At 32.9% G+C, this 12,122-nt stretch overlaps 2 protein-coding genes across 2 annotated transcripts; both read left to right on the top strand.

The window, feature by feature from the left end:
- The first annotated feature begins 643 nt into the window (after window positions 1-643).
- LOC105670542 (A disintegrin and metalloproteinase with thrombospondin motifs 19-like) lies at window positions 644-3,732 on the top strand. The gene is made up of 5 exons (XM_012364099.2): window positions 644-1,043; window positions 1,139-1,351; window positions 1,476-2,203; window positions 2,411-2,784; window positions 2,843-3,732. Exons 1-5 carry the CDS (start codon window positions 927-929, stop codon window positions 3,019-3,021), a joined length of 1,611 nt encoding a protein of 536 aa, XP_012219522.2. The 5' UTR covers window positions 644-926; the 3' UTR covers window positions 3,022-3,732.
- An 829-nt stretch (window positions 3,733-4,561) lies between these two features.
- Window positions 4,562-10,013, top strand: LOC136998796 (uncharacterized). Its single transcript, XM_067351994.1, has 7 exons — window positions 4,562-4,897; window positions 4,985-5,197; window positions 5,321-6,054; window positions 6,293-6,979; window positions 7,222-7,896; window positions 8,105-8,478; window positions 8,538-10,013. Exons 1-7 carry the CDS (start codon window positions 4,781-4,783, stop codon window positions 9,137-9,139), a joined length of 3,402 nt encoding a protein of 1,133 aa, XP_067208095.1. The 5' UTR covers window positions 4,562-4,780; the 3' UTR covers window positions 9,140-10,013.
- The last annotated feature ends 2,109 nt before the right edge of the window (window positions 10,014-12,122 follow it).

The raw sequence follows: 12,122 nt of genomic DNA, 5'->3' as shown, positions 1-12,122 counted from the left end.
GGTTAATGCAACCAAGCGCATTAGAAATTGTGCTACCGAAGTAATAAGTAAGTTCCTCTGTCATAAGAATATCGATTACTTAATGTTCAAACCTCATGAATTTTATAACAAACTATTAAAATATATATATATATATTACTTATACAAAATATTGGTTTCTCTATATTTATAGATATTGTATTGAATTACGTATCACATGATTGGATATTTCTCAAATAATTTATTGCAAATAAAAATTATTGCTTTTATTGCACTTATGAGTGTGTCACATCGCCTGATTTGCATTACGTTAGAATGATGTTACAAGTGATTGATTTCGATATATTTGGAAACTCAATATTACTACTCAATAAATATTTTTTAACTCTTAATATTTTTTACCAACAAATTTTATTAGACAGAATAAATGTATAAAAATATTCATTTTTAATAATCTTTATCGCAATATATATAATTTTATTTAATTGTTTCTTTTCTTCGTTTAATTTCCATTAATCCCAAATTTTAACGTAACTTACAAGACATTACGAATATGCATAAACGGCAATTTTATATACCAACAATAATTATCCACATTTTGAAATTAAATTATTGAAAATTAAACTTTTACGTTTCCGATTAATGTTACATATTATACATATTAGTGATAAATTACATTTTATAAACCTAGATCTTATACCGTTATCGTAAATACTACATCTAAACTTTTAAAACATAAATATGGATTTTAAAACATAAATATTTATACATATACATGTAGCAAAGAGAGAATGTGTTATAAATGTCACATGACACAAAGGATATTCCTCATACGCCAGTTCGTGTTTCATACGCGATCATATCAGATATAACGAACTCGACAGTGCAAATGCGTGTGTGTAAATTATTTAATTAATTGCTTGAAACTGAAAAACTTATAAAATAACATGTTCTTTATATCGAAATTTGTGATAATAGTCTTATTAAATAAAACTTACGCACATCTCACGCGAGATATGGAAACAATATTACTGCCAACATTAAGTCCGACAGGAGTAAAGGAGGTACGTACGTTTTGCAGTTATTATTCCATTTATTACTCGATCGTCGTTATTTAAAAATTTTAAAATTTTTTTCTTAATTGTTATCTATTTTACAGATATCTATAACACTAAAAGTTTTTGGACGATTGATTCAACTGAATCTGCATGGAAGTGATAGAGTTGTACCACCTGCGTTCGAAGGATGGAAATATAATGTTAAAAACGTTACAGAAAAATTGTTGGAATTAAACGTATCAAGTCATTGCTATTATTATCATGAAGATCATATCAGCTCTGCGGCCATCGACTTTTGTCATGAACATAGATTGGTCAGTAATATTACAAAAAAAACAAACTGTTTTAAAATTTTTATGTTTTTACTTGTATACTGCATTACTTTTCGTTTTAAATACAAATATAACATGTAAAAAAAATATATCTTCTTAAAATTAGGAAGGACTTGTTTTTATGGAAAACAACACAATAGAGATTCGGCCCTTGCGGAACGAGTTTACGCCTATGTGCTTAATCGACGATTTTAGAGGACAATCAAATCTTTCATTTGGCAAACCTTATGTTATCAAAAGATCACTGCAATATTTTGCTGATTCAAAACTTTACCACCGGGACATGTTTAAACTGAAGCGACGTCACGTACGCAATGCTCGACAAAATTTAACTATAGAACTGGCCGTTTTTTTCGACGAAGCAGCATATCATATGTACATGCCTATTCTGGACAATGATGAGGATAAGTTACGCAATATGATATTAGCATACGTGAACCAAATTCAAGCCTTGTTGCATCATTCAAGTTTCGGTGCTCCTGTTGATATTTCATTGGTAAAGTTGGTAATAATGGATAAACAGCTGTCAAATTTGTCTGCTTTTGACGGTGACCATAAAAAGATGATCAATTCATTTTGCGATTACGTGAATTTTTTGTATTCTGAATACGGGATTGATTCGCTTCAGTGGGACATTGGCCTTTACCTGACCGGAATAAATCTATATGAGTCAGAAAAGGAACAAAAGCATTATGGTGTTGTAGGAAGTTCTTTCTTTAATTCCTCGTGTACACAGAATTCATCGTGCGCCTTAGTAGAAATCGGTTCTACCGGTCCTTACGCAGTCTCAGGTTTTGCGACGTCTCGTATTGCTGCTCATGAGATCGGTCATCTGTAAGTGTATGTATACTTTTTTTATACAATTAGGTATATGATATTTATTAGAAGAATTTTTATATTTGTGCAATTGAAAGATAAAACTGCTCAGAGTTTTTAAGAGATTTAGTTTTTTAAAGTGTAAAACTTTTGAGTAACAACAAAGTATTAAAAATATTGCAGATAAGGCATATTTTCAAACGTAATAATTTAATTGTTCAAAAGATTAGGAATGGAACACGATAATGGCTCTATCGATTCGACGTGTCCGAATGGCAAATACATAATGTCAGATTGGCAATATCTACGGGGACAAGTAACATGGTCCGCATGTAGTCGTAACATTACGAAAAATCTGTGGAAAGAAAAACCGTGTCTTTTTGATCACACGAGACGAGAAGAGACCGATGATCCATATGTACTGGGCCATTCACGTTATCACGATTTACCTGGAAGGGAATGGACTGCCAAAGCACAATGTGAATTATTTTTATGCGACAAAGATGCAAACGTAGTCACGTTGCATGATGTATGTCAAGTCTTACAATGCGAAACGCCTAACAGAAATAGGAATTTCTTCGCGGGACCTGCGTTGGATGGTATGTCTTTTTTGTAATTAGAAACTTTAATTAAAATTTTGAACTAAATTTTTTTCAGGAACTAATTGTGCACTCGGAAAGGAATGTCGCGGCGGAGAATGCATGGCCGTTATCACACCACCATACATTTTTTCGTATTGTGAAGACGATAATTGGAGTGAATGGAAAGAAGACTCTTGTAAAAGCAATTGCTTGACGAAATCTAAAGGCGTGGTAATCAAACGACGTTTTTGCTAACATGGTATTTTCAAAACGGCTAGTTGTGATGGGCCATATTACGACGTGGTTCTGTGTAATGACTCCAGCCTTTGCACTGAAGAACGCTTTACGATTGCCGAATATACTGCTCTAAAATGTACTGAACTTAGCCTAAAAATAAAAAGACAGGGCAAAGAATATTTCAAGTACGAACCGTTAAATGAGCCAGGAAAGCAGGCCTTCCATGTCGTCGAGGAACCATGGAGAGCCTGTACCATACACTGCCTACGTGAAGAAGAAATATCTGCTAATTACAGTCTGTTTTTTTCCTATGCACCACGCCAGGAAATGCTCGACTTAAAAATTGAACCATACTTTCCAGATGGAACGTGGTGTCACGAGAAAGATGGGCAAAATTATTATTGCCGCCAGCATTATTGTCTGCCGGAAAACAATTCAATCGAAGAATAATTACCGAAAGCTTCTCGACATGTGTGGGCAAGGATCTAAGAAAAAATAAAATTGCAAAACAAAAGTAATTCAATTTAGAAATGTTTAGTATTTGTTCAGTATAAAATCTAGGATCCATTAAATTATCGTCGTTACTTTCTATTTTAAGCAATAAATCCATTTTTTGTTAGCATATAGTAAATTTATACGAGAAGAAATATGTCGAATTATCGACATGAAAAATTCCATCTAAAATCCAAATAACTTAATAGTTAGTAATTGCATAAAGAAAAAAATAAATATTTGTTAGTTGACAGGGATTTGAAAAAAATATAATGATAAATCAATGCTCAGAATTAATTAAGCATCTGAATCGATTTTCGTCATTGGTACCTGCTTTCCTTCTTCGTCGGACGCGCCGTTACAGCTACAGCCAATGCATTACATGTTGCTATCGAATTAATTAGTAGATTCTTCTTCCATAAGAAGATCGACTACGTAAACTTTAAATCTCGTGAAATTTAGAATATACTACTTAAATATATATGTATATTACTTAAACAAAGTGTTGCTTTCTCTATAGTTATACTTGTATATATATTTATAATTGTATTGTACAATGTATCACATGATTGGATATTTCTCAAATTATTCATTGCCAATAAAGAATCCCTTATTGCACTTATGAGCGTGTCACATTGTTAAATTTACATCACGTTAGAATAATGTTACAAATAATTGATTTCGATATATTTATTAACTGAATATTACTACTCAATATATATTTTTAACTTTTAATATTTTTTACCAACAAATTTTATTCGACAGAATAATTGTATAAAAATATTAATTCTTAACAATGTCTGTTGCAATATGTATATATTTATTTAATTGTTTCTTTTCTTTGATTTCTATTGATCCTGAATTTTAACGTAACTTACAAGATATTACGAATACGCATAAACGACAATTTTATATACCAACAATAATTATCAACATTTTGAAATCAAATTATTAAAAATTAAACTTTTACGTTTCCGATCAATGTTACATATTATACATATTAGTGATAAATTACATTTTATAAACCTACATTTTATACCGTCATCGTAAATACTAGATTTAAACGTTTGGATTTAAAAACATAAATATTTATACATATACATGTAGCAAAGAGAGAATATACAATAGGTGTCACACTACACGAAAGATATTCCTCATACGCCAGTTCGGGTTTCATTCGTGATCATATCAGGTATAACGAACGCGACAGTGCTAGTGCGAGTATATAAATTATTTGATTAATAGTTTAATAGTTTGAAATTGAACGAGAACTTAAGAAAATAAAATGTTTTTTTTATTGAAATATATGATAATAATTTTACTAAATGAAATGTACGCGCAAATTACGCATGATATTGAAACAATATTACTGCCGGCATCGAATCCGACAGGCGCAATAAAGGTACGTGCGTTTTACAGTATAATTCTATTTGTTGCTCGTTATTCGAGAATTATCAAATTTCTTTTTTAATTGTCATTCAAATTACAGATACCAATAACACTGAAAGTTTTCGGACGATTGATTCAACTGAATCTGCGTAGAAGTGATCGAATTGTATCGCCTGCGTTCAAAGAATGGAAATATAATGCGAAAGGCGTGACAGAGAAATTGTTTAAATTAAACGTATCAAGTCATTGCTTTTATTATCATGAAGATCATATCAGCTCTGCGGTTATTAACTTTTGTCATGAACATGGATTGGTCAGTAATATCACGTGAAAAACAAACAGTTTTTAAATTTTTATGTGATTACTTGTGATCTTTATTATTTTTCGTTTTATATACAATGACACATAAAGAATAAATATATCTTTTTAAAAGCAGGAAGGATTTGTTTTTGTGGAGAACAACACGTTAGAGATACAGCCTTTGCGGAACGATTTCATGCCTATGTGTTTAATCTACGATTTTAGAGGACAATCTAATCTTTCACTTGGCAAACCTTATGTTATTAAAAAATCAATGGAATATTTTGCTGATTCAAGTCTTTACCACTGGGACATGTTTAAACTAAAGCGACGTCACGTGCGCAATGCGCAACAAAATTTAACTGTGGAACTTGCCGTTTTCTATGACGAAGCAGCATATAATACGTCCATGTCAATTTTGAACAATGATAAGGATAAGTTACACAATATGATATTAGACTATGTAAATCGTATCCAAAATGCTTTCAGTCGTCCGAGTTTGGATGCCTTTTTCAATATTACGTTAATAAGTTTAAAATATCTGAAAGAACAGCAGATAAATTTGCCAATTTCTGATGGCGACGCTAAAGAATTGCTCAATTCTTTTTGCACATACGTGAATTTTCTTAATCCTTCGGACGATAATGATCCGCGTCACTGGGACATTGGCCTTTACTTAACCGGAATAAATCTTTATGAATATATTCACGTATTGCAACCGTATTACAGAACCAAAAAGAATTATGATATTAAGGGAAGAACCTACCAAGATGGCGCATGCAATCCGCTTTTATCTTGCGCAATAGTAGAATTCCGTGATTCATCTGAAATCACATCATCTCTTGAAGCTATTTATAAGATCGGAAATCTGTAAGTTTTTGTATATTAGTTTTACGTATAGAGAATAAATTACATTTTATAATAAAATTTATTTAATTGTACAATTGCACAATAAAATCAACAAGTAAACAGTCATTATTAAAAAAATTTATTCTTTAATTGTTTGCCATGTTAACTATTACTAAATCATAAGATAAATACGAATATTTCAATCAAATAATGCAAAGTGAAACATATATTTAAAATTAATAATTTATCTGATCAACAGTTTAGGATTAACACAAGAGCAAAGTTCTAGCGATTCGCAAAAGTACGTAACATGGTCTAAGAATAGTAACAAAATTGAAAAACTCTGGGAAACAAAAACGTGTCTTAGAGATCAAGCAAAAACAATGATTTCCAAACCGGAAAACATCAATAATGACAATGCGGGACAGAACTTAATCATAGAACTTGCCGTTTTTATCGACGAAGCAGCATATAATAAGTCCATGTCTATTTTGGACAATGATGAGGATAAGTTACACAATATTATATTAGCGTACGTGAATCGCATCCAGGCTGCCTTTAATCGTCCGAGTTTGGATGTTTTTATGAATATTACGTTAATACGTTTAATTATGCTGAGAGAACAGCCGTCAAATTTGCCAATTTCTGACGGCAATGCTGGCGAATTGTTCTTTTCGTTCTGCACATACGCGGATTCTCTAAATTTTCCGAACGATAATAATCTGCATCACTGGGATATTGCCCTTTACTTAACCGAAATAAAACTTTATGAAAATGTTATGGTAAAATTTAAAACGCATGACAGAGATGAGAAGAATTTTCAGATTACGGGATATACTTACTTCGATAGCGTATGTAAGCCGCTTCTCTCATGCGCGATAACAGAATTCCGTGACAAATCTGAAGTCGAATACCCTCTCACTGCTATTAAGATGATCGGAGAGCTGTAAGTTTTTAAGAACTAGTTTTACGTATAAATTGAAAATAAATAACATTATATAATGGAATTTATTTAATTGTAGAATTGTACAATAAAATCAACAAGTAAACAATCATTTTAAAAAAATTTCATTCTTTAATTGTTTGTTATATAAACTATTAATAAACTAAAAGATATTTAAGAATATTTTAATTAAACAATGCAAAGTAAGGCATATACTTAAAATTAATAATTTATCTGTTTTACAGTTTAGGATTAATACCAGAGCAAAGTTCTAGCAATTTGGAAAGGAATATAACATGGCCCGAGTATAATCGTAATGAAATGGAAACACTATGGGAAAGAAAAACATGTCTTAGGGATCAAGCAAAAAGGATGAACTTTAAAAAGGAAAACATTGATAATACGCAAAAGAAATTGATCATAGAACTTGCCGTTTTTTTCGACGAAGCAGCATATCATATGTACATGCCTATTCTGGACAATGATGAGGATAAGTTACGCGATATGATACTAGCATACGTGAACCAAATTCAAGCTTTGTTGCATCATTCAAGTTTTGGTGTTCTTGTTGATATTTCATTGGTAAAGTTGGTAATAATGGATAAACAGCTATCAAATTTGTCTACTTTCGACGGTAACCATACAAAGATGATCAATTCATTCTGCGATTACTTGAATTTTTTGTATCCTAAAGACGGGATTGATTCGCTTCAGTGGGACATTGGCCTTTACCTGACCGGAATAAATCTATATGAGTCAGAAAAGGAACGAAAGCATTATAGTGTTGTAGGAAGTTCTTTCGTCAATTACTCGTGTACCGAGATTTTATCGTGCGCTTTAGTAGAAATCAGTTCTACCGGTCCTAACGCAGTCTCGGGTTTTGCGACGTCTCGTGCTGCTGCTCATGAAATCGGCCATCTGTAAGTTTATGTATACTTTTTTATACAAATTAAGTATATAATATTTATTAGAAGAATTTTCATATTTGTTCAATTGTAAGATAAAACTACTCAGAGTTTTAAAGAGATATAGTTTTTTAAGGTGTAAAACTTCTTAGTAACTACAAAGTATTTAAAAATATTGCAGATAAGGCATATTTTCGAAAGTAATAATTTAATTGTTCAAAAGATTAGGAATGAAACACGATAATGACTTCATCAATTCGACGTGTGCGAAAAGCAGATACATAATGACAGATTTTCAATATTTGCGGGGACAAGTAACATGGTCCGAGTGTAGTCGTAACATTACAAAAAATCTCAGGAAAAGAAAACCGTGTCTTCTCGATCATACAAGACGAGAAGAGACCGAAAATCCATATGCACTGGGCCATTCGCGTTATCACGATTTGCCAGGAAGAGAATGGACCGCCAAAGAGCAATGTGAATTATTTTTACGCGACAAAGATGCAAACGTAGTCACGTTGCATGATATATGTCAAGTCTTACAATGCGAAACGCCTCGCAAAAATGAGTATTTCTTTGCCGGACCTGCGTTGGATGGTATGTCTTTTTTGTAATTAAGGAGTTCAATCTAAAGTTTTGAACTAAATTTTTTTTAGGAACACGTTGTGCACTCGAGAAAGAATGTCGCGGCGGAGAATGCGTGGCCGTTATCGAACCACCATACATTTTTCCGTATTGTGAAGACAATAATTGGAGTGAATGGAAAGAAGACTCCTGTAAAAGCAGTTGCTTGACGCAATCCAAAGGCGTGGTAATCAAACGACGTTTTTGCATACATGGTACTTACAAAACGGCTAGTTGTAATGGGCCATATTACGACGTGGTTCTTTGCAATGACTCAAGACTTTGCACTGGAAAACGCAAAAGAATTACCGAATATGCTACCATAAAATGCACCGAATACAATTTAAAGGTGAAAAAGGGAGGCGGAAAATATTTCAACTATGATCCAGAAAATGGGCCGAGATGGAAGGTCATTCATGATAAGACGAAACCGTGGATAGCCTGTACCGTATATTGCCGACAAATTGTATCTGCTGCAAAAAAGCAATATGAATATGTGGCACGCCTGGAAATGCTCGACTTAGATATCGACCCATACTTTCCAGATGGGACACGGTGTCACTACGAAGATGGCCAGAATTATTACTGCCTCCAGCATTACTGTCTACCGGAAAACTACTCAATCCAAGAATAATTGTCGAGAGCTTCTTGATATGTGTAGAGTAGGATTTAAGAAAAAATAAAATTGCAAATACGCATAAATCAATTTGAAATCATTTACAATTTGTTAAGCATCAATTCTAGAGCCCGTTGAACAAGCAATGTTACTTTTTATTTTACGTAAGAAATCTATTTTTTGTTACAAAAATCAAATTTATAAAAAATACGTAACATTATCAACATAAAAAATAAATTCTATCAATTACTTTGTTATGATTGCAGAAGGAAAACAAATTAATAGTTATAAATTGACATATTTATGAAAAAAGAATATAATTTTAAATAAGTGTTCCGAATTAATTTAGCATCTGTATCTATATTCGTCATTAGTAGGTACCTGTGTTTTATTCCTCATCAAGTGCGCCGTTACAGCTACGGCTAATGCAACCAAGCGCATTAGAAGTAGCGTTATCGAATTATAAGTTGGTTGTTCTTTCATAAAAACATCGATTACTTAATGTTCAAACCTCATGAATTTTATAACGAACTATTAAAATATATACAGGGTGTCTGGCAATAATCGCCCCACCGGTCATATACAGGTAGAGGAGGTCAAATCGAGTAGAAAAGTCCTTTACCATTTTTTAATTTTCATAATAAGTACTGAGTAATTAACGAAAAAAGATCGGCAAATCCGCGCGAGTAAAGCGCGCGCGGTGAGAAGGACGTCCCACTGCTACGCGATCACTAGGACACAAGGATCTAGCGTTACGCGCCGCTCGTATGTTGCCATTGTCATTTGTAGAGCGCTCCTCCCAACGCTTCATCGCGCGCCTAGTGATCGCATAGCAGTGGGATGTCCTCACCGCGCGCGTTTTACTCGCGCGGATTCGCCGATCTTTTTTCGTTAATTACTCAGTACTTATTATGAAAATTAAAAAATGGTAAAGGACTTTTCTACTCGATTTGACCTCCTCTACCTGTATATGACCGGTGGGGCGATTATTGCCAGACACCCTGTATAATATTAAATAAAACTCTGCTTCCAATTATTATGGAATAATACCCCAATAAATAATTTTTAAAAATGTCGGAATCAGTTTTACCTAAAAAAAAAAATAAAATAAAATACAATTAATTTTCATGAACAAAAAAATCCAATAAAAACTTTCATTAAAATTATAAATGAAAAAATTTTTGATAATTTTTTTTTATTTAAATACATAAATATTAACCCTAAAATTCATATTCCAAAAATATTTATGTGTTTGAATAAAAAGGAATTATCAAAGATATTTTAATTTATAATTTTAATGAAAGTTTTTATTGGATTTTTTTGTTCATTAAAATTAATTGTATTTTATTTTCTTTTTGAGGTAAAACTGATTCTGACATTTTTAAAAATTATTTATTGGGGTATTATTTCAGAATAATTGGAAGCAGAGTTTTATTTAATATTATATTTATTATTTATTTTTTTGCCATCCATTCCGCGCTGCTATCGATCCCGCTTGCCAATTTACTACCGCCTAGAGACCAGAGACTGTGTCCTTGAAATAAGGACCGGCAACAATGTCCTTCGTGCAATGATATCGGATCTGTCTGGCCATTACAAACGTAACTTAGAATTTTAGTCTGAAAGCGAAGAGTCGTTCCGTATTATGGATCCTCCGGGATAGAACATCTCGAGCTTATCGAGCTGGTGTTCGACAACTTCCTCGAATTCGCGCGTTTAAGATAAGATAAATATCGTCGAATCGTCGAGGGGTAGCGGGATTTATGAGTGGGGACCGATATAACTAACGCGCACAGCTTCCGTTAAATAAAACTGATTGTGAGTAAAGCCAGATAATGTGTTTGATCTAACTATGTTCGGCAAATGGAATTTTTCACTTCGGTGCTTCTCGCCGCAACCGCGATTCGTCGACGAGCTTTACTCGAGAATCAATAAGGCGCCGCTTAATTGGCCCTTTAAAGTCCTGTGGCCGGCGATGATGTAATTACTAACATGAACTCAAGTGGGCAAGTGTATTCGGGCTACTCGACTATGCATAGTCTCCGGATCAATCGGGGCGGACTGTGCAATTGACTGCTAGCAGGTCAGCATCAAATTAGATTCACAGTAATGAAGTGGCGTTGCGGCGAAGTTGCATCGGGAAATTCAGAAACGCAACTAATATCTAAGAGAAACTGCAAGGCAATACGTTTGATTTGATCAATTCAATTCGAAGATCAGTAATCACTTTGTATCACTTAAATCTACAAATCTCCATAATATCGTATTTGAATTTATTGGAGATGGAAAGGCGTTTTAAAATGCGTTAAATTTTTTGCTAAACAGTGTACGTTTGAATTTTCCCAACAGTTTGAAAAATTTCAATTTCTTCAAAATATGCCACTTTTTTATATGTCAGAGAAAATGTAAATATATTTTCTTTGTATTCTGAAACGTTTGAGCATTATTGTTTACCAAAAATAATTACAGAAATAATATCGGCGACCTTAAAACGTCGAAATTGTGATCACTGTTTCGTTCGGCACAGGCTAGAAAATAATGTCAAAGATATTTCCACGTTTTCCTATTTCGGTTTATATCCTTCGAGTGTCTCTTAGTAGGTAGGATACCTGGCGCAAAAGCAATAAAACGTCAAACTTATATATCGTTTCACCAATCGTGCAATGTATCGCGCGAGAAATATGTGTGTGCACATAAACGGCATAGAGCTACGTGGAGAAACAAATTTTTTTCTGCTGGTGGAACATCGAATCGCACGTGAAGCATATTTGCCGCAACGAGTTCGATATTTCCGCTCAAGTGACTATGTGCGGAAGCGATATTCATTTATGTGGTAGATTATACGTACCTGTCTTCTTACTTTATCAATATTTTTTAGTCGTTGTTTCCTGGACCACTTGTTTCTTCTTTGTAATAATTAAGAAGAAAAAAGGCGCAATTTTGCCATTGATTAATATTAAAAATTAAAAAAAAATTAAAAAATTAAAAAAAATTAAAAGCT

This window comes from Linepithema humile, chromosome 3 (assembly GCF_040581485.1).
Source record: "Linepithema humile isolate Giens D197 chromosome 3, Lhum_UNIL_v1.0, whole genome shotgun sequence".
Classification (NCBI taxonomy): Eukaryota; Metazoa; Arthropoda; class Insecta; order Hymenoptera; family Formicidae; genus Linepithema; species Linepithema humile.
Note: the sequence above shows the minus strand (reverse complement) of the source record. Positions and strands in the feature narration are given on the sequence as shown.

Coding starts and splice junctions, on each gene's coding strand:
- LOC105670542 (XM_012364099.2), top strand. CDS start 927: ATGTTCTTTATATCGAAATTTGTGATAATAGTCTTATTAAATAAAACT. Junction 2,204..2,410: donor GCTCATGAGATCGGTCATCT/GTAAGTGTATGT, acceptor ATTGTTCAAAAG/ATTAGGAATGGAACACGATA. Junction 2,785..2,842: donor CGCGGGACCTGCGTTGGATG/GTATGTCTTTTT, acceptor AATTTTTTTCAG/GAACTAATTGTGCACTCGGA.
- LOC136998796 (XM_067351994.1), top strand. CDS start 4,781: ATGTTTTTTTTATTGAAATATATGATAATAATTTTACTAAATGAAATG. Junction 4,898..4,984: donor ATCCGACAGGCGCAATAAAG/GTACGTGCGTTT, acceptor TTCAAATTACAG/ATACCAATAACACTGAAAGT. Junction 7,897..8,104: donor GCTCATGAAATCGGCCATCT/GTAAGTTTATGT, acceptor ATTGTTCAAAAG/ATTAGGAATGAAACACGATA.